This window comes from Vidua chalybeata, chromosome 2, assembly GCF_026979565.1.
Source record: "Vidua chalybeata isolate OUT-0048 chromosome 2, bVidCha1 merged haplotype, whole genome shotgun sequence".
Classification (NCBI taxonomy): Eukaryota; Metazoa; Chordata; class Aves; order Passeriformes; family Viduidae; genus Vidua; species Vidua chalybeata.
Genome location: NC_071531.1, coordinates 107223722 through 107245394, shown reverse-complemented (window position 1 = coordinate 107245394; position 21673 = coordinate 107223722). Strand labels below are relative to the sequence as shown.

Here is a 21673-nt window from a genome sequence, read left to right as displayed (position 1 = left end):
TCTATTTGAGAGTTTTAGCTGGAGCTAGAGGTAAACTTACATAATTCACCAGTAAACTGTCCTTGACTGTTTGATCCCACATAGCCTATATCGAGAAGGTCACTGGCATTGCGTTGGTGACCTCCTCGCAAGACTTCACCTTTTCTAGGTCCAGTTGATCCTTTAGAAGAAGATGTTCCTGAAGAGCTGTGGCCACCAGGGGATGGGAAGTTGGGTTTACTATATGGTACGAGTGCCTCTTCTAGAAAAGCAAAACAAAGCAAAATAAATACCAATAAAATCCTAGAAGTAGAAGTAAACAAGCTATTCATTTATGCACATCATATTCATTCATATCTGTCTTTTTTTTCTTGCTTTATAGCATAATAATTTTACCTAAGAAAATACACAACTAAAAGTTGTATCCCAAGGACAGAGAAGCCAGTATGAATTTAAATCTTGCTTCCTTGTGAACTCCTAAGTCAGTTTGTATTAATTATAAAAAGTCTAGATTCATTATGCATAAGAGACCATGAATCATAGATACTTTAATAAAAATAGGTGAACACACAATTTCCAAAACAATGAAGCTATGATTAGATTTTTGCTTCAAGCCTACATAAATGTGCTTTTTCCTTTTCTTTAGCTTAAATTATGGCAACATTACCTCAATCAGTTTAGATAAAGAACGACAATATCAGCTAATTTAATTAGCTTCCAGCAACTCAGTAATTTCTAATGATGCAAAGTACACTGACAATTTTTTTTAACTGGTGTTGAATTACATTGAAAAATATTACATTATACATTGCAGTTGTAATATTTGGGGTGGATAAATAATCCTGCAGCTTGTTTTATGTTCCATTATGAGCAAAAGGCTTACTTTTGCTCACTTGGGTTCTTTTTCTGTGAAGACCTGTAATAATGAACTACTTTCAAGAGCAGGATTAATGGCAATAAGGATATAAGACTGTATGTCTTCATATAGCATGAAGTAAAACAAGACATCACTTCTGATTAGAGTTTCCTGGAGATATTGTTATAATAATCCAAATCTAAGAAGCATAACAGCAGAACTGATTTAACACTGAAATAGAAGCACCACTCTATTTCTTTGCTGTGTATGATCCACTTTTGCCCTCTCAGAAGCTGAAGAAAGAGATCTTGCTAAATATAGTTTGATTCAAGAAAGAATATGAGTATATATGCCTAACCTCAGACATAGCACTGTCCCTTCTGAAATCAGTAGGATTTCTACTGCTTGAATCTTGCCTTTTTATAAAAGTGAATTTAGGTCCAAAGGGTTTTCTTTATTTTGGTTTTCCAATTCTCTTCACTATTAAACAACCTTTTGAGGAGAAATGGACTGTCTTTGACAGAAGGCAGGAACACAGAAAGAAAAGTAGGTGGGGATGGTTGGAAAGAAAGAGGAGATAAAAACGCTTTTATTCACAAGCTTGAAGCCTTTGCAAAGACTGCAACAGAGGCATAATTAACTTAAGAGAAGTGCTAAATGAGAGCAAATTTGTGGAATAAACTCAGGATTTCATTTTTTGCCACAAGAGAGTAGGATGTGGGGATTCCCCACATGAGCTGCTGTTGAACTGAGCCTGTTTTAAAGGTAAATCTGTTGCAGAAGAGGGCACGCAGCTGACTTCTTTCCCTGCCAAAGTATCTCCCTCTGGTTCTGCCAAGAGACCAGAATATTTATGCTGCAGGATGTAAGGGCATTATCAGTGTTTTGTGCTATGACTGCGTGCTGTCCTTGCTGAAATAAAAAGAAATGCTTGAAAGACACTGCAAAATGGCATTTAACAGCCACAGTCTCTCCTAAATTAGGTTACTTGTTTTTTTATATATCAAGACCTAACAATAAAGTCAGATGCAAACCTGGTTTTCAAAGGCTGGCTAAAATATGGAACAGTTTGCATTAAGGCAGCAATAAAGCAAGTGGTATAAATCAGTTTAGCAGAAAGCTGGATACATTTTTAAAGGATGAAAACAAAAGTCACTAGCATAGCAAAAGAGTTGGAAGATGACATATATAGTCAATTGATTTGTTCTTCTAGCTGGTGGACTCAGGATAAGACCTCCTTCGGGTTCAATGAAATATTGAGGAAAAACAACCATGAATAAATATAAAGTGCATTATCATTATAGAACATATGGTATGTTAAATTATCTGTTGTGCCCTCAGAAATAAACATAATCCATAAAATAAGGAATTGTGACATAAATAAAGGCTAGGTTTTACGCAACATTCTAGCACACGAAAAGTAGTTGTCTACAGTCCTGAGAATGGGTTCACATTTATTAAACTCTCCAAACAGTGCCCCACGTCCAGGCCTGCAAAGAATATGGGGAGGTTTTGCTGGTGCCTTTTTCTTTGAAATACTGAGCCTTTAATTTGAAGATATAATTCTAGCCCCTGTGAAATCAGGATGTGTGTATAACAATGCTTCTATACCCCAGAAAATAACCAAAAGGCTTTTCCTGTTATCAAAATTATTGTAACCTGGTCTAGAACCACTTTTGTCGGGGGGGAGCTGAGAATGCCATATTTGATGTGCTTTTACTCCAGTTCTACAATAAAGCCACTGCCAGGAACTCAGTGGTCTTGTTTATACTGAAAGCAACCAGTGGAAACAAAGATCCCAGACTTTGGTATTTTTATTCTATTCAACTTCAAACTAAAGGTCTTGCTGTCAAAATTTCACTCATAGCTTGGTAACGTCTGAATGAAACCCCCTAAGCTGCAAAATATCTATTTTCTGGAAGTTGATAACTAATAATAACAACTCCTTTTTGGAAATGTATTGAAAACTGGGACAGAATGGATTTCCAAAGAGCTGCGACATTAATAAAGGAAAAGGGAAGAAGCACAATTAATATTATTAAAACACCCAAATTCAGTGATATAAACCAGCATCACGCACAGGAGTAGCCTTTTTAAAATCTACCAGAAACAAGAGTGCAGAGCAAGAAAGCTGCAGTGCAAGAGGCTGGAATGAGAATGCAGACAGAAGCCCTGGCCCATCTTGTGCACAAACTTTGTGAACTCCTCACACCAGGATAAACTCATAGCATCTCCTAGGGGCATGCTTTTTAATGCATACAGAATTGCTGTCGGCATCCTGAATTTGACAAGAACAGGACACCTGAAACCACTTCAGTGTAGGGCACTGGAAGTGTCAGGATCAAGTTCTCTTTGTTTATGGACAGATAAATGCATGCCGTGCAGGATGGGAATTATACTACTGTATAAGCTCTGCATCGCAGAATAAATGACAAATTCTATTTACACACTTGTGATACAGAGGAAAAAGAAGGTACTTCTTTCTAAGCAGGTCAGAGAAGCATCCTTAATAATAATTTCCAAGGAAATGAGAAGTGTAAGGTATATTCAAGCTATTTTCTGTGTGTTTGCACATCTTCTAAACTGCAATTAAAACTGCCATTTCACCAAGCAGCATGAATTTCACACACTATTTTTAAACTGTAACTTCACATTGTGATTTCAGAACATGAACAGCCACTCACTTGTTTAAGTAGCCAACAAATTAGGGGGTTTTAACAATACCATTATTGTTATTTTTTAAAATATGAATGGTATTTAAAATATTTAAATTTTAAATACAGGTAGCAGTATTTTCCCTAGGAGGACTTTATTCAGTGACAGATTTGTCTGCACACTACTCTTCTTTTTATAGTATGTCAATGGCATTAGTGTGTTAGATTAACAAGGAGCTTTAAGAGTGAATAAAATCAAGAAAAATATGGATGGTAAGAGTACCTCTACTGTGGCTGTGAAAGCTACATATATAAGAGAAGAAACAGTGTGACCCTATAAAAAAACTTTGCACGCAGTAAATTTTTTTTTAAATATTATTTGTCCTCTTGTATCACTCTCTAGCATTGCACTGGGATGAGATGATTAATGGGTTAAAGAAAACGCCCTAGGATAAAACAGGCAGCTTTTACTTGAGGTCAGGCTGAGAGAGGGAAACTGTGAATATTGTAGAAATCTAACTCCAGCCTAGCATCACCTCCTGTGCACATTTGTGCAGAACTGAAATCCATTTAGGTGCTAAAGTCAGCTTGGGGCAAGGTGCAGGTCTTGTATGAAAGTGAAAACCTGCGCTGTCATCTTGCTGGGCTTAAGAGATGAATGCTACTTTGTCATAGCCTGGAATAAAGAGAAGAGAGGGTTTTTAATGCAGCTGAAAGGAATGTCAGTAGCTCAGAAGGATCAGCCTTCTTGCAGACACGTAAAAACTACTGCCAACTTGGAAGCAGGTTGAAAGAACTGGAAAATATGACCCTATACATATAAATAAATATATCTAACAAAAGATACTCTAAAAATCTCTCTCCTTCCCTGCAGGCCCGAAACTGTTGCTATTTTCTCCATCACTACGCTTGAGAACATTATTAATTACCAGAACACTGCAAAGACTGCACCCAGTCAGGTGCTAATGAGACTTCATTGTTGCAGAAGGGAAGACAGCTGGATCATAAGCTCTTGTTTCACTTTGCCTTTCCTTATTTTCCAGCCTGACCCTCGGCAGTGCTCTCCCAGAGAGGTGTGAGGAGATCCTAGAGCCCTGCCAGGCACAGAGCCCCTCGGCAGAGTGTTGCAGCCCCTGCCTCGCCTCGGCTGGTGCAGCGCACACACACCTGATCCGAAGGCTTGTTTGTGTTGGGCTTTCCTGAAATCCTCTTGGCGGTCTGTAGAGCTTATCCACTCCTGGGCTTGCCGCTGCCACTCTAGTGATGTCCTAGCGGGCCGGTCCAGGGAGCTCTTTGAGTCATCTACGTTGGCTGCTGCGTGCTGCCTCTCCAGAGAGCTCCCCTTCCTCTCGGCAGAGCCTCCGCGCTGGCCGGGCACTATGGGCTGTCTTAAACCCTGACCGGGGGGCGGGTCGGGTGGTGGTGGAAGATCTAAAAAACGTGAATAAGATTCAGGTGAACTGATTTTTTTTTTTTTTTTTTTTAATTGAAACAGAAGGTCTGTTTTTGACGCTGAAAAGTGCCTTGCAAACGGTACGAGCCACTAAATCGGTTGATTTTGAAAGGAGGAAATTTTATGTTAATCAGAAAAGGGTTTCGACTTCTGCTAGATCTTTATTTTGTTGCTGTGTTTCTACCTCTTTCTAACTTCCATAAAAATCCATAGACTCTGAGCCCTGACTTACACTTCCAAGCATGGGATTTATTTTCTGTGGGGTGTACTCCAGCTGCTTTGTTCAATAACAGCAAGGAATTACGAAAGGCTGTGGAAAACTGACCTGTACCAGTTGACAATTTCCCTCCACCCTACGGGGTCTCACTTCATCTTGTTTTTGGACTGCACTTTCAGCTCAAGGTATAAACTCAAAATCTCATCTAGAACTTCATCAAAATGAATAAAATGCCACAAATATTGGGAAAAAGTAGTTGAGAAACCTACTGTCATTGAAAAAGCATCAGTACATCTCTGACCAATGTGTTTAAATGGAACCACCAAACAATGAGTGAGCATTTTAGTCAACAAAATGAAGAGCTGGACTCTTCATAAAATAAAGGATGGCCACTCTTAAGTTTAGCAGTCCTGCAAATATTACCAATTAAAACACAATTTCAGCTAACAGAAAGACAATTGCCTGGTCTCTAACAACTTCTGTCCTTTCCAAGTTTGTGACTTGGACTAGTAAGATGCTTGTAGAATTGAAGGTCAAACTTCTAAACACATTTGTGGGGCCAAAAGTGCACTTTTTTATTAGTCCACGACCCAAGGTATTTATAGACTCAGGATAATTCTAATTCTAAATGCAACTTTTTCATATAAACAATATGCTAGACTCACAATAGTCCAGATTATTTAAAAGAAAAAAAAAATCAGAAAATAGAAGCACCTTTAATATCATAATGAAAGTTCTTTATCATACGCACATTTTTTTACAAAGAACAATTTTTGATAATTTTGTTTTGGGGCAATGGATAGCCCAAATAAATCTCTGCAGCCATACCAACTTCACAAAAACCAATGTTAGCTTACAATAGATTTGGTCTGACCTGTTTTCTAGTCCTTTCTATCTTACTGTGTTGTGAAGGCTTACCAAGGAATTGAACTTGGCTCAGTAACAGGCATGGAAAAGTAAACCTCTGTTTTGCCTGCAGGGAAGTCTGATGTTCATAACTCTAGTGCAACTGCAATTAATTTTATAAATTGGTCAGGAGGCCTTTGGAGGGAGTTTATTTCAGAGTCTCTAATCCAGCTTTATATAATGCTACACAGAATTTTTTTCATGTCCTTGCTGTTAGAGGTGATACTTATACCTCACATATGGAGCAGAAATGCTTCCAAAGTTGCTGGGATGTCATTCCAGTCAACACTGTCTCTTACAGATATATGAGATGTGCAGGCTATTTGTGTTTTCAATAGAAAAAAGGTGTACCCAGTGATGCTCCTGTGCCTTTGCTCACAGCTGCAATGCTATGCCCCAGATTAAGGCAAGCACCCTCTGGCGAGAGCAGCCTTTTAATAATCTGTCAGAGAGCTTGGTGCATGCTTTATGTTCAGCACTAATTTATTTGAGAAATTTTTTGTTATGAATATAGATGCGACCTTTCATGACAATGACTACACTTGAGTTACTGTAGGTGGAAGCAGGAGAGTATGGGAGCTTGCCAATGTTAAAATTGCTTTATAGTGCTGGCTTCCAAAATGGCATTTCTTATAATTGATTTTATTGCGATCATAACCAGTTAATGTACAGAACCACAACACTGGCATCTGCTTATGCAATCTGAAATAGAGATCACTGAAGTCGTGATTTATAAGCACTTTGTGGAGAGGCATTGAATCCAATAAACACAGCCATAACATGACATCGGACTATGCAATTTTCCCAGATAAAATATTTACCGTTCAATATAAGCAAAATTTTCAAATAGTAGCATGGGAAAAAAAAAAGTTAAAATTATTGCAGTATTAAACTTTAAACAGACTACCCTACTTCAGAAATTGGTGTCTAATAGTTGTTATTAATTAGATACTTAAAAGGAAAGAAGACTTGTACTTAAACTATACTGCATGTTCTAGAGCTGGCTGCAACTCCTGGAATTACTGTAGAGTTATGGTGTTGATCTACTGTTAACCTGATTATTGCTTTTATCCATCCACAAAACAAGCATAAAGACTGACTTATGCATAGGAGTAAAATGAAACACCATGTTTGCAAATTTCCTTGGGTGCTTTAAACCTATGGATGAGTTGAAGAGAAAAATAAAATTTATCTTGTAATGAAGCTTCACAGAATTCTAGAACTACAGGTACTTTGGAATTAACATTAACTGGCTCTGGCCTGAGTACAACCTTACTGAACTGTGTTACAAGTGTCTGAGAAGATCTATAAGAACAGTTACTAATTGTAGCCAAACATCACCTGACTAAACTGTTTGTTTCTTTACCTCCTTACTCAGGTTGACAGCCACAGTAACACCTACCTGTCCTTTTTAATAAAAGAAGCAGGAAGAGAGCTTCATCTTGAAATGTGGCTTTTGATTTGCTCTACAACTTACATCCTGCATTGTAAATCTTGTGCCTTAGTAGATACTAAATATTTTCTGTTCTCTTGCCTGGGTTGATTGAAAGATCCCATCTGGAGTCATGTGTTTCTTCCTCCAACACCATTGAGAACAGTCTTGCCTTGCCTTGGCTCTCCTACCCCTGCTAAAGGGGTAACAGATGTCACCTGAGTTAGAAGTCCCAGATCCTCAAGGAAGACCGATTATCCACAAAGGCAATCATGTCAATCATTCCATCGTGTCAATCCCTTCAGAGAAGTTCTGAATTTAGAAATGTAGGGACTTCAGTGGGATTTTCAGTGCGGATACCCAGAATGGTAACACTAATTCACCCTACTTCCATCCAAATCTCATTTATCCTTCAGGTGGTAGGGAAAATACCTGAAAGCCTGCACTGAGCTACAAACTTTCTAGGTCAGTAGGATGTCATCCAGACTTTCATTTTGAAGCCTCTAATGGCAGGATTATCAAACCTGCAAGGCAATTCATAAGTACATTGGTGGGGAGGTGATGGTCTTATTGATTTAGTAATGGAGGGATTGTGATTGAGGAGCTGTAGGACATCAGAGTGTCTGATAAGGGGGAGATGGATATTCAGTCTGGGATTACTCCAGCCCTTCTTTAGAAGGCAGAGCATTGGCTAAATGATTCAGGCACCAGTCAAGGTTTGGCACAGCTTCTCATTATTAAGTGGAAAAAGCAGCAAGTTAAAGAACCTGTAACTATAAGGACACACCTTTCTATCTGTGTCAGTGATTTCTTCCCATAGGAGTGATAATTACTGTGACATTTAATAAGCCTCTGAAACACTTTCTAACATCAGAAGGTAAGTATTTTCTCAACACTAAAAATTATTTTTAATACACAGTAGGAAGTTAGTAGCAAGGCATGGTAACATAAGTCTTATGTTCCAGCTCTCCTTTTCGAACCCTGAGCATATTTCCCTTCTGCCTCCTCTTTGTTTTTTTTTTTTTTTTTTTTTTTTTTTTTTTTTTTTTTTTTTTTTGTTTTGGTTTTTTTTTTTTTTTTTTTTTTTTTTTTTTTTTTTTTTTTTTGTGCATATCATACTCAGTTAAGGAAGGGCTTTTAACTTCAGTCACACAGTTACCGGGCTGCAAACTATATGACAGATTCTACTGTTTTGCTGTTCATGACTACATTGTTTCTAGGAAAACAAATTATTCCTTGAGCACTAACACTAAAACCCTCCTGGGGTTGGTTTTTTTTTGGTTTTTTTTTGTGTTGTTTTGGGTTTTTTTTGGTATTTGTTTTTTTTTTTTTTTTCTGGTGGGCTGTGAGCTCAGAATGAAAGTTTGACCATCTGAGGAGTTCATAACATATTCTTCCTCTGTGGATTTGCTGTTGTCTCCATAGTCTTTCAGGATGTGGAAGTGAAAAAACAAATTGTACAGCAAGACAAATATGAAAACTCCATCTAGAGTCAGTCTCTAGAGGCTTCTGACCTGCAGCTGAAGGAAATGAAGAAGCAGGGTTTTAGGGGATTTGTGTGGATTGCTGTCAAAACTAAGCATGAAGTTGAGCCCTCAAATGCTTACATGGTCTGAGATGTGTGTGCTATGTGTTAAATATTACAGTTTCTTAGGTCTTTTGCACTGTCCCACATGGTTACAGTTAACCAGGAGGAAGCACTCAGGATGTGTATGGGAATGGGCAGAGAAAGCTGGAGCTTTCTTGATCAATGAAAATTGAAAATGACAGACATCCGGTATGTGATGAGACTTAAACACAGGACTCATCCAACTTGGGAATTTGAAAACAACTGGCAAACCAAGTATATTCTCACAAGACAAATCCAAGAGGAAGCAGTTATAAGGGAATGCATTGGAGACATCAGAAAAAACAGAGAAAATGTGTAGTGATGCTTTTCACAGAAATCAGGATGGCCCAGGGCTGAATGGACTGGCCTGGATTAAGGCTTGGAATTGTTGTACCTATCCGAGGCTCTCCTACTTCCTCTTTCTAGCTGCAGCTTAAGCATAGTGGTATTGTCGGTCTTTGTAAAGATCATTGCAATATTCCACAGAAAGCACCCAGTTACCATTTTTAATTTCTGCAAACCAGAGATTCCTAAATTCAATTGTTTACATACATGCAGGTGGCAGCAGCAACTTCTAGCTTCCTTAATTGACAAATGATCTTTTGCAAATTTAACTATGACTCAGACTTGACATTACACTTTAATGACTCATATTCAGTAGGAGTTGAAACGGAAAACTGTGCCATTTGTGTTTGTTTGTTTTTTCCTGTGTTAATACAGGATGGGAACTGTTCCTCTATTGCTCAAGGACATTATAAATTTTTGTAACATATAGCAAGAACTTTAACTAGGTTTATAAAAGACAAACATTAATCAAATGGCATCCGAAAGCTGTTACGGTTATTGCCCATGTCTGAGAGGTTGAAGTAAATAGTATATCACTGGTATTCTGATTTAAATATATGAAAGAAACTCTTGTAAGATTACTATTTTATTAAGGATAAATACAAAATAATAGGCGCTTCTTCTTTTAAAATGAATCTTAAAATTGGATCTCTTTCACCAATTTAAAACAATGTCAAATTTTATGATGGAGTCACTCTCTGAGGAGCCCCACTTCCATCTGTCTCATAACCGGAACTGGACGGATCCCCATTAATTTTCTGGTATCCACACTATTGTCAAACAGTTCTGTAGCAATAGTATTCAGAAGCAGAAGGATTAGTGTCCACCATATTGAGTGCACTAAAAACTCACATGTACACAGAATTTGTGGCCTAAGATGCTCACAGTTCAGGGTGACAGGATATGGCACTCAGAAGGGTTAACAAAACATGTACAGCAAGAGTATGGCCACCACTACAAGTGACATCCATAACCTTCTAGTTACTACTCTCATAGATACATCTATTCAATGGATCTGTGTAATAGAGAGGCCTCTGTAATATAACCACAAGGGGAGGGAATTAATGTTTAAAGGAACTTTGATCCACAGGAGCAGAATCTAAGCTACTTTAAGCTGTTTCCACAAATAATATCACAGGGAGAATGAGCCATAGAGCAGGAGATGAAACAATAACCCCTTTGGTGAACACTTTCAACACCTACAGGTGCAAGGCCAGGGATCAGAAGAAATGAGGGGGAGGTAGTCAGCTGGCCACCTTCCTATCCAGTCTTCCTCAAAAACTAACAGGTACTAATTGTGTCTTTTGCCAGACTCAAGAAGGGTAGACAAAGAAAATGGAAGATAGAGCTGATCTTAACTATCAGAAGAGCAGAACAGACACGCCTGAAATTTCCAGATGGGAAGCAGTCGTAAGAGAGAAGTGGAGATGTAAAAGAGGGAGACACAGTCACCGAGGTCAGTGGATGCCAGGACTGAAGCAGCACGGACAAGAGGTGAGGCAGAATCATGGGAAAACATGGCATGTGTTGCTGTAGCTGTTGGGTGTCTGTCAAAACCAGCACAAACCAAACAAGTCCTGTGGGAGCTGCTCTCTGCTTCTCCTTGGAATTCATGACATACAGCTACTGCTAGTGGTGGCTACTTTCATAAAATGTAAAATTACTCACAGGCCATTTTTCAATGTCAGCTCATGTGCAATGCAGTCATTTTGGGGTAAGATTTATATTGAGATCTGAGAAACCCTAAGAGATGATGACATGTGCAGAGCAGAAATGGGGAAAGGCTCCTCCAACACTCACCCAAGCCCAACATTGCTAGAGTTGTAACACTGCTCATGTGGCAAGCTGGGGACCCCAACTCCACCAAAGCAGTAATTGATATTCCTGAATTGATATTCCTGAAAAGATGGCTCTGCCTTCTCCTGCTGTGCTCACCTGCCTGTTGCAGGTTTTCCTTCCCCAACACTCACCGTCCGTGATTCCCTCCCGGCGATGAGGCAAAGGGGGCTGCTCCAAACGTCCGCCCTTGTGTTTTTTCGTGGGCCTCGGCCTCTGACCCTGATTGACAGCTGCACTGGTGTTGCTGTCAGTAGAAAAAGGACTGCCTGGCCGAGGTCTCTGAGAAGAAGAATATGCTTTGCCTAATGAAGAAAGAAAAAAAAAAAAAAAAACCAGAGAGAGAAACCAGATGAAAAAATGTTATTGCCTTGAAACGGGCTGTTCTATTAATGTCTGCTCTGAAACATTGAATTCTCAGAGGCAGGGAAGTGTCCCCTCAAGGTACACACTGATAACAACTGCCTTAAGACACACCACAACAACTGAAGTAGAGAAACCTGGTATTCTTTTGTCTTTAACTTTTATAATTAAAATTATTCCATCTGTTGCGATAAAACTACTGTATGCCATGTAACTCCTACCTTCTCTGTGTGCTGAACAGATGTGTCATAACAACTCCTCAGCCTTGAACAGGGAAGGAAAACAGTCCTGCAATCATATCAAATTTATCTCCTCCTGCCTTCCACTTTCATGTTTTCTGAGCCAGATTCTCATTTTAGGGGCTCCCATATGCACTGTATATCTGGAGTAACTCCAGCGAGATAAATGTAACTAATTTTGCAAGCTATGTAGCATTGTACCACTGTATAATTAAGGACTCTCTTTTCTCAAGAAATAAAAATGGGGGTATATTTAAATGCTAAAATTTTACAGTTAATTTTCAGTACTTTTATTTGTTAAAAATATATATTCTGACCTCAGATTTATTTATATATTTTTATATCTCATATATATATATATAGATATGTGTGTGTGTATATATATATATACACTATTCAAGCTATGTGATTTTTCTTAAAGAAATATCTTTGATGATGTTCTATGGAGCAGATGATTAAAAGCCTCGGAATTTAAAGAGCACAGTTAATTTACTACATTCACTTCCTCTTATTCTGATATTTTTATTCTGTTAAGTAGACTTAATATTTAATGATAACTGATGAAAACTAAAAATCCCCATCTTTGACTTTCTTTTGTTCATGTGTATGTCGTTCCTGTGAAATTTTGGAAATGCTAACATCTTAATTCATTTAGAATTGGTAATTAAAATTCTTACATATTTTAATGCTATCTGCAGTTGAAAATGCATAAGTCAGTCTGAAATTCTGCTCCTTCAGTGCTGCTGTAGGCCCAAACGGTGTAAGAGATGACAGAAAGTGGCAAAATGGGTGATTTCTATTTTTCTGGTCAACTGGGCCCATGATAGGCCCAGTTTTTATCCTCTGGTTAACTTAGACCATGGTCTACCCTGCAGTGGGTTATGTTTCTAGTAAACCCTTCCAACAGATGTGCTTAATTCCAACATGCTGTCACATACGACCTGATCTAGAAAAGCCTAACTGGGACTAATATGCAGCTCGGCATCCTATTTTAAACATTCTCAGTGCCAAGAGGGCAAAGTGAAAAAGTAGCCATAATCTCTCTAACATGTTGTTTCACATTAATACATACATGTTAGGATAATATTTCACTATTTGACTTCAGAGATTTTTGTGACTGTCTCAGGCTTGGTCTTCTACCTTCTGACTGTTTTGCACCCTGAGGAGGGCACTGCTCTCAGGCAGGCTTGTCCCCAGCTGCCCATCTGTGCCAGCAATCAGAGGTTATCACATTTGAAGCCCTCATTTGGACATTCCCTAACCCTACTCCACAAAAAAAAAAAAAAAAAAAAAAGCCCAGTTGAATTTATATAGTCTGAAAAGAATGTCTTTGCTAACCTATCTCATTTTAACTGAAACTGGGTTACAGAACACCCGCCCAAGCAGCTAACTCTGGAGCTGGGAGAAAGCAAGGAATAAGCATTTGGGAACATTAACCTCTATAGCTGGCACAGCTGCAGCCAGACAAAGACAAGTGATCAAGCCCTTTTTTCAAGGATAAGGATAACACAGCAGATGAAAACAGATGAAATATTAAGATTTCATTTAAAAATTTAAAAAAAGACTCCTAATGCAAAGAAATTCAGATGTGAGCCTGAAATTCCATCCCAGCTCACAGCACACTGCACAGATGTTTTGCAAAAATAAACTCACAACATGCAAATGCAACTAGTGAGTGCAGGACACAGATTCTTCACACTTACTCTTTTGACTAAAGAAATGTGATTATTCATTCAGAATGCTGGTTGTAAAAAGAAATAGACACCAAACATTCTCTTTTATCCCTTCACAAAAATGAGGCAAAATAAATAGCACTGACCTAAATCATACATGGTGCAAACACAAATGATGTGCAGACTCCCATAGCACATTTTTCAATGCACTTAATAACTGATCACAGCATCTTGTATTTGTATGCAGCCCTGCCAGTAAGAACTGCTGAGCAGTGTCAGACTTTCTGCAGCAGATTTAGTGTGTTTAAGTGGAGACAAGGATGAACCCACTAATTCTTGATTTAATTTCCCAAGGGTGTTAAAAAGGAAAGCTGTTTTAACTTCATGGCAAATCACATGATGGCTTCTGGAAACTGGAATCAAAGTGTCTGGCAGGAGAGACACACTGCATCTGGATTCACCAGTGCCTCTCCTGCTTGGCAATCAAACATTCCCACGTGAGGCCATCAAGCTGGACACCTCCTTTAGTACCTACCGCTGAGAATATTTCACAGCTGTTCTAAATGGGTGAAAATAACTGTCCAGACTGCAGAGGAATGAAGAGTCAGGACCTTCAGGCTCCCTTCAGAGCAATGAGCAGGATAAATCCTGCTGCTTCTGCACTGCCAGACACCGTGCTGCACTCTGGGGGCTGCAGGGCTGTAACAGGAGTACCTGACCCAGCCACCCTGCCCTGCGACGTGGCACACCCTGATGACACTGCAGGGAGCAGGGGGAGATTTTCTGCAGTGAGCAAAAAATACCATTTGCTGAGGTTTCTGTGAGGAAAAGGAGGGTGCACTGTTTGTTTGCATGTGGGTTTCTATTTTATTTCCATTTTGCCTGCTGGATCATTAAGAGAGTAAGAGGGTAATAATCACGAAGTCTCTACCACAACTGCTGGATCCTTTTTTGTACCTGTGTTCTAATGGTCTGTGAGGATTCACACACATACTCACTTTAAGTGCATTTGTGACCTAATCAAGCTAGGAAAATACAACTGACAAGGGGGCTCTCATCCTTTCACTGTAGTTTCCACTCACATAGCTACAATAAAAAATCATATTTATTCTAAAGGGTCTGTGTTTGTGTGTCCATTTACTTCTATTATGAGCATGTTTGTGGTGGAAACTGCACTTCTCAAAGGTTTGATACAAGTGACAGTAATTTTGGTGAATCTTTGCATTAACTTTTACTGGAGCAAACACCAACAAAAAAAAAAGGTTGGAAAAGATTTGCTCCTTTCATTCAGAACCTGGAAGACTCTTCAAGGAAAATGTTATATTTTAACTTATAGTTTGGCCAAATGTATGCAGACTAGATAAGTTAAAGTCTACATGAGTTTATGAGTTTTCTTGGTTTTGCTTTCTTTTTGGTTTTTGTTTTCTTTTTTTTTTAAGTGAGAAGACAGATTTACTCAATTTTCCATTAATAGAGGGAAACAACTGAGGGCTTCAGCTATGGTGAAATAATCTTTTAAGGATGACTACGTCTGACTGAAGCCAGTGATAAAAATCCCAGTGATTTGAAAAAAAAGCTGTGTTTTTGGACTTTGCCATCAACTCTTTCCTTTATTCCTAATGTTCCTAAAAGGCAGTCCTTGCCATGAAGTTATTGCATGCAGAAAGCCTACAGTTTTCAGCCCCAACATGTGAGACTTTCTCTTAAATGCACACATTTTACTGAAGGAGAGACTTCATACCAGACTAATAGTCTAAAAAATTTAAGTGATAGGAATATTATGGGACCTGTCATCCGGAACTAGCTGAGGAAGCATAACTAAAAATATGACACAAGTTCATACTCTGCTATTAGATTTGTGGATTTAAATAATTAGTTATTGTTGCTATTTTTACAAGACTAAGGAAATGCAAATGTATCCTTTTCTTACCAGAATAAAGATGAAATTTCTTTATCTTTTTAAACAGAAATAAAACATATGGAGATTTAAAAATAACTAAAATATATTTCATTCTCATTAATTAATTTCAGAAGTTGGCTGTTTTCAAATGTAATATCCACTTCACCTGTGTTACATTTTACTTGGCAGATTCAGTTGGCATAACCAAAATTAAATGTTATCAAAATACATTAACTTGTTAATTAAGGATTTTAAAATCAGCTATTAATTAAGCTTTGAACAGTTTGTATTGTTAACAATCAAAGCACACCAATTCACCCCATGCTCAGAAGAACTTCACAGAAAAACACACTTTTGCAGGATGAAATGCAACAGAAGAGCAGGAATGGAGGTAACAGTTTAAACGTGATGTTCATCACTGGAAACGTGAATGATTGTGAGGAGATTTTCCAGAAAATGAAAACATCAAAGGTGCAAGGCAGAATTAGTAATTTCTTCTCCGAAATATTAAATGAGCATATGTCAGTAAATCTAGAGCAGAGTCAGCACTGAGGGGAACTGCAGCAGACCAAAGGTGCAGATTAAAAGCTTGTGCTATTCACTACTTCAAATCACTAAAAACGAAACATAATGCAAGGTTTCATTTAAAATATACCGAAAGAAGTATCTCCATCCACCTTATCCCATGCATGTTAGACAAGTGTGAGATGCAGTTTCACTGAGAGAAGGATAGGCAGAGACACCCTTCATGCAGAAAGCATCAACTTGGAGTCTACAAACCTGTTCTTGTCAGGCTGGTTCCATCCAGCCTAAACCCAGCTTTATCTGCTGCTGCAACCAGAGCTTGTGCAAAAGTGCCGCTGGTAAAGATGGAGTCATCTGAGGAGCTACCTACACTAGATCTATGATTAGAAAAGTTACGGTCCTCATCAGACGCAGAACCCCATCCATTTACCATTGAACCTAAAAACAAATGTAGGGGGCTAGTGAGTGGTGCACATTCAATATTCTTTGTTCATCTAAAGCTTAAAAACCCACCTAATGTGTCCTTTCTCAACAGGATACCCAAAATTAATTTGACAGAGCTTGGTACAGAAAAGCAGTATTAATCTAAAGCTTAAAGACCCACCTATTGTGTCTTTTCACAACACAAACCCCAAAGTTTATCTGACAGAGTTTGATACAACAGAGCACTATGAGAGCTAGGTGGGATTTCATTCATAGCTTGCTCCATGTAGCTTTGCTCCTGTAAACAAAATAATACATTTTCCCTACAAATGCAAAGGCTCCACAGTAAATTCTTTTCAAAATGAATGTTTTTTCCCGGTGATTGAATTCAACATGGCTGATTTTGTTATTTTTGTTTTACTTGACTTGTTACAAATCAGGATCTAGTTTGATATTTGCCAAAGCAAGTCTTAATTTTGGACTGCATATATGTAAGTCTCAGTAGCTATGGCTAAAGTCAGACCTGGGCTTCAAGAACTATTCTGAACAAGACTGGCCTCATGTAATTTTATAAATCAAAACCTTAAAATAAATGAGCAGTTGTAATGGCCTGAAAATAGCTGATCTAAAGTAGCTCACTCTAGTGGATGAAAGTAACTTTTTTAAAAGGTTAGAAATAATTAAGATTCAAGAGCAGAGCAAATATATGCTCAGATTTAACACTGAGTCAGTTGCTAGACTGGCATTGGCCTCATGGTACCTTCTAACTATGGATTACCACCACTGCAGGAGAGGAAAGTGATAACAACATCATAAAAATGCAGTCAGAAAACCAGATACCAGAAAAACCACATGAAAGAAATGTAGAAATCTTGAGATAACTAAAATATAAAGAGCAAAATAGAGAAGGAAGGATAAATTTTATTTGCTCTTCGCTTATATTTTTTTTTTATTTTTCTGAAGCACGAATCAAGTATCAGTCAGCTACCCATCAATTTCAAAAGCTATTGCTCAGTTCTTTTTTTTTTTTTTCAAAGTACTGTAATTCTGTTTCTTTCAGGATTTCAGATGGAGATGGTGGCATTCTGTACTTCTAAAATGTCCCAGGGTCATTCTGCACCGTGCAGTGGAGCAGGAGGCAAAGGGAAGAGCCAGCAGCAAGGACTTTCCTCCAAGAACAGGGCAGCCCTGTGAAATGAGCTACCAAACCCAGGTGAGGTGCAGAGCCACCAGAGTGCTTCTGGGACCTGAGCTGCTGCATGGCATTTGCATGGGGCTGTGTGGATACAGCGTGCTGTTCTGAGATAGTACAGGCACCACACTCATCTCAAAATACCTGAAATGTGCCTCTTAGCATCAGCTATATGTTGGGGAAAAAAAAAAGCCCCATGAACCTGTCATCATAGCCTGACTTTACTGAGTTAGCAGAGCTGAATTTCTGTAAATGCACATAAAATGTGCAGCAGTACAGTAGCCTTTTTTAAAATCAATGTCCAAGAAAGTGTTGCTGTGTTTAAAATTGTTAAGTAGTAAATCAATAACGACCTGCTTATTAGTTAATTGATAGGCTAATTAACTAATGGTGGTGTCAAATATTAAAAATGTCCTGCAAAAATAGGTCATGAGTGCAATTAATGAATCCTGGAATTCGGTAGCATGCTGCACCACAAAGCCCAAGAACAGTGGATTATTTTGTGATGCTGCAGTGACCAGAGAAGTGGCAGGCTATAATAACAAAAACCCGTGCACTCCTCAGATACAAGAAAAGAAACCAAAGAGGTCTGTGGAGGTCTGACAGGCAGGAAGTGTGTTAAGTGCAACAGAGAGTGACAGGGCTTGATTCTGCTTGCCAAAAGCACACATAAAATTGTTATTTTCCAAACAGACTCGACCTGATGCAGACAGATGTGAGGGAACCCAGATAACAGCAAGGGAAGGCTAAACCTGAATTTCCTCTGAGAAGACATTTTCTGAACTAACAATCAAAGTGCGATAGGACATCATAGAGAATGGAGAGCAAAGACACTTAGCAACAGTTAATGATGATGTATGAAAAGAGATACTACAGATAAAACACTAATGAAGATGTAAGAAAATGAAATGCTCCAATTGAGGACATTTTCAAACAATCACTTATAGACATAATCCACAAAATATGTGAGCACAAGCTGAAACATAAAAATGTAACTAGAGCTACACATATAAAGGGATGATACTTAGATGCTAAGAATTTAACATGTGTGCCATTAATTTCAGGGCCCAAGGGTTTGTGTTATATATTCTATTGTCTGTGTAGAGACACATAAAACCATATACAGAGCACTGTTTGTTTTCAGTGTCAGTCCATGAGACTATGCATGTTTTGAAAGGACTTTTAATTTCTATTTGCTCACATTGCTTTGTCCTTTTGCTAACCATAGCTGTTACACAACATATAATGCACATGGTAATTCGGGTGTGACTCTTTCAGGGTATGGGTAATAGCTGTTTTTCATTTGCTTTGTTAATCAGTCAACAACAAAAAAAAAAATCTCATTTTAGGTATGAAATATATTGAAAATCTGCTAAAGGCCGTAATGTGTGAATAGAGCAATTGTTCTACACACTCATAGACATGCCAGTTTTTCTAAAATTACCTACATTTTTATTATCAGACTGCCAGTTTTCTAGGCTAACCCTATAAAAAAGCTCTGTTCCCCTACTCCTCCACCTTCCCATGGACAGCAAGTGTTAGTAAGGCTGGGAATAGTGTGCTCTGGCTATGGGTCACTCCCCCTTTCCCTCTCCTCCAGCAGCTGTTCTAGGAGGGACCTGTCACAATGGAAGCATAGCTCTGCTCCTGCAGGGACATGAGTTTTACTGAGATGCCATGACCCCACCTGGAATTCTGCATCCATTTCTGGGGTCCCTGGCACAAGGCAGACATGGACCTGTTCAAATGTGTCCAGAGAGGAGCCACAGCAATGATTAGAGTGTTGGAACCCCTCTTCTGTGAAGACAGGCTGGGACAACTGGGATTGTTCTCTGCAGCCTGGAGAAGAGAGGGCTCCAGGGAGATCTTCCTGTAGCATTTCCATACATAAAGTGGGGTCATTACAAAGGCAGGAAGAGGCTTTCTGATAAGGCCTGTAGTGACAGGACAAGCAATATTTTCAAACTGAGAGAAGGTTTAGATTACATATATGGAAGAAATTCTTTACTGCGAGGGTGGCAAGGTACTGGAACAGGTTGCCCAAAGAAGGTGTGGATGTCCCAGTCCTGGGTGGGACAGGCTGGAAGGGGCTCTGAGCAACCTGGTCTAGTAGAAAGCATCCCTAGCCATGGTTGGGGGGGTTGGAACAGGATGACCTTTAAAAGTCCCTCCTAGTCCAAACCATGCTCCATTACTTCTCGTTGCTGGAAGGAAGTTTTTATATAGAAACTTATTCTAACTGCTGAAGTCAGCAAAATACCCTGAGCCATGTACAGCACCCACAGCTGTGTGTGACCAGGGAGCTAAAGGCGAAAGCTCTACATTATTTCTACTGATTCCTGAGCTATTCAGTTTCCCTGCATAAACAATTTCTTTTCCCCAGCCAAACCTGCAGCAGTAAATCCCATTTTGCTCTGACCTGCAGAGGTGTAGACATTGCCCAGAAGGCATGGGAGTGCTGGAGCCCAGCCTGGGCATCTCAGGCCACCACACAGCTGTGTTAACACAGCACATGTGGTGACTGCTTGTTTAAAGGCATCCACTGGCCTCTTGCTTTCCAAATCAGATGCACATTTGTTTTTCTCTGAATAAAGGCAGAATAAGAGATGCTGACGTTCCTTTCAGATCAACTGTGCATTTTGAAATGGGATGAAACAGGCTTTTAGTGTCTCCTTTACATGCAGCTCACTATGTGTTTTCCAAGAGCACATTTGAGTTTTTACGCTTTCTGGCAACTGTAAATTTTACTCTTGCTGACAGCAGCAGTAAATGCTTTATGCAGAACAAAATCAGCTCTGTGAAAAGTTGAACTCTGTTTTCTTGCTCCATAAAATATCTCTTGGTGCTAATGCAAACAGAAAGCTTCTTTGCTCTCAGGGAAAGGTGAGGGGAACAGAGGTGCCAGCTTCCAGTAGACTGCATGCTACTGCTTTTAGTGGCATTTTGCTGGCAATAAAAATGCTGTTTTTCTTTGTCAATTGTGCTGTTGCTTTACTTAAAAATAATAACAAAAAAAGCTTAATGCACCTGTGAAATAAAAGCTGCTCACAACAAACCTGTCACTTCTGAGTACTCCATTAGATACTTTTCTGCATCTACTAGCCTTACTTCATGTGTTTTCCTTTACAAGACCATTCAGCACATATTAATGTTAAGCCCCTGCTCCTCTGCAGATTTTTAATGGAACAGGGATGGACTGCTTAGGTTTCTGAAGTGTGGGTGATGTCCTTGGGGACTGATGCTACTTCAGCTGAAATCAGTTACAGAATTCTTTTAGCCTTCGTACAGGAGAAAGATATTATCTTCTCTTGGGCATGTCTGACCACTGTCATGATTACACAGCAAGAATGCCCACTGGTTTTGGTGGAAGTGATGGAATAGAAGGGGTAATAGTTATTGTACCATCAAAATAAGGAAGAATAATAGAAGTGTTTGAATGCAGAATCTAAATATGATCACACTTCCAAAACCTAGACTTTGTTTTTTACTTTCCTCCACCATAAATGCCCATATATCTAAATGTATACACCTGGAATAAACATCTAAGTTTTAAATGTTTCATTTTTGGGCAGAAAATACTAAAAAAAAAAAAAAGGAAAAAAACATACGTAGATATTCAGCACTTCACAGGTCCAATGATAATTAATGACCTTCATAAACATCTAATGAAAAATGAATTTATGTCACTTAGCCAAATTTATTTCTGTTTGCATTCCATCCTTCTAGATTTTTTTTTGTTTCCATATTGCTGAAAGGCACAAAAAAATCTCAAATTTATTCAAGCTGTTAGAAAAGAAATGCGCACAGAACGTTAAGTAGTTGCTCAAATGTTGCTGAGCAGTAAAATACTATGATAAAGTGGCAACTTGCTGTGTCTCTATTACTTCTTCAGCACTAAAATTAATTTATGATCAGTCATCAATTCATTTACATGTCATTTTATGCTAAATCTATCGTTGCTGATGAATGCATATCCCTAGATCCATTAAGCTAGAGTAAAGTCTGTGCTTTATAATATGACCCTGCTAATTGTTGCATTACCATTTTTATGAGATACAAAAAGTAGCAGTT

At 38.7% G+C, this 21673-nt stretch overlaps 1 protein-coding gene across 1 annotated transcript in view; it reads right to left on the bottom strand.

Annotated features, from left to right (window-relative positions):
* Positions 1-21673, bottom strand: part of ROBO2 (roundabout guidance receptor 2) — a 436228-nt gene that overhangs the window by 3820 nt on the left and 410735 nt on the right. Inside the window, exons 25-26 of the mRNA XM_053933903.1 lie at positions 11422-11592; positions 41-241 (exon numbers count right to left, since the gene is read on the bottom strand). Of these exons, the coding sequence (XP_053789878.1) occupies positions 41-241; positions 11422-11592 (372 nt within the window). The remainder of the gene's footprint in view (positions 1-40; positions 242-11421; positions 11593-21673) is intronic.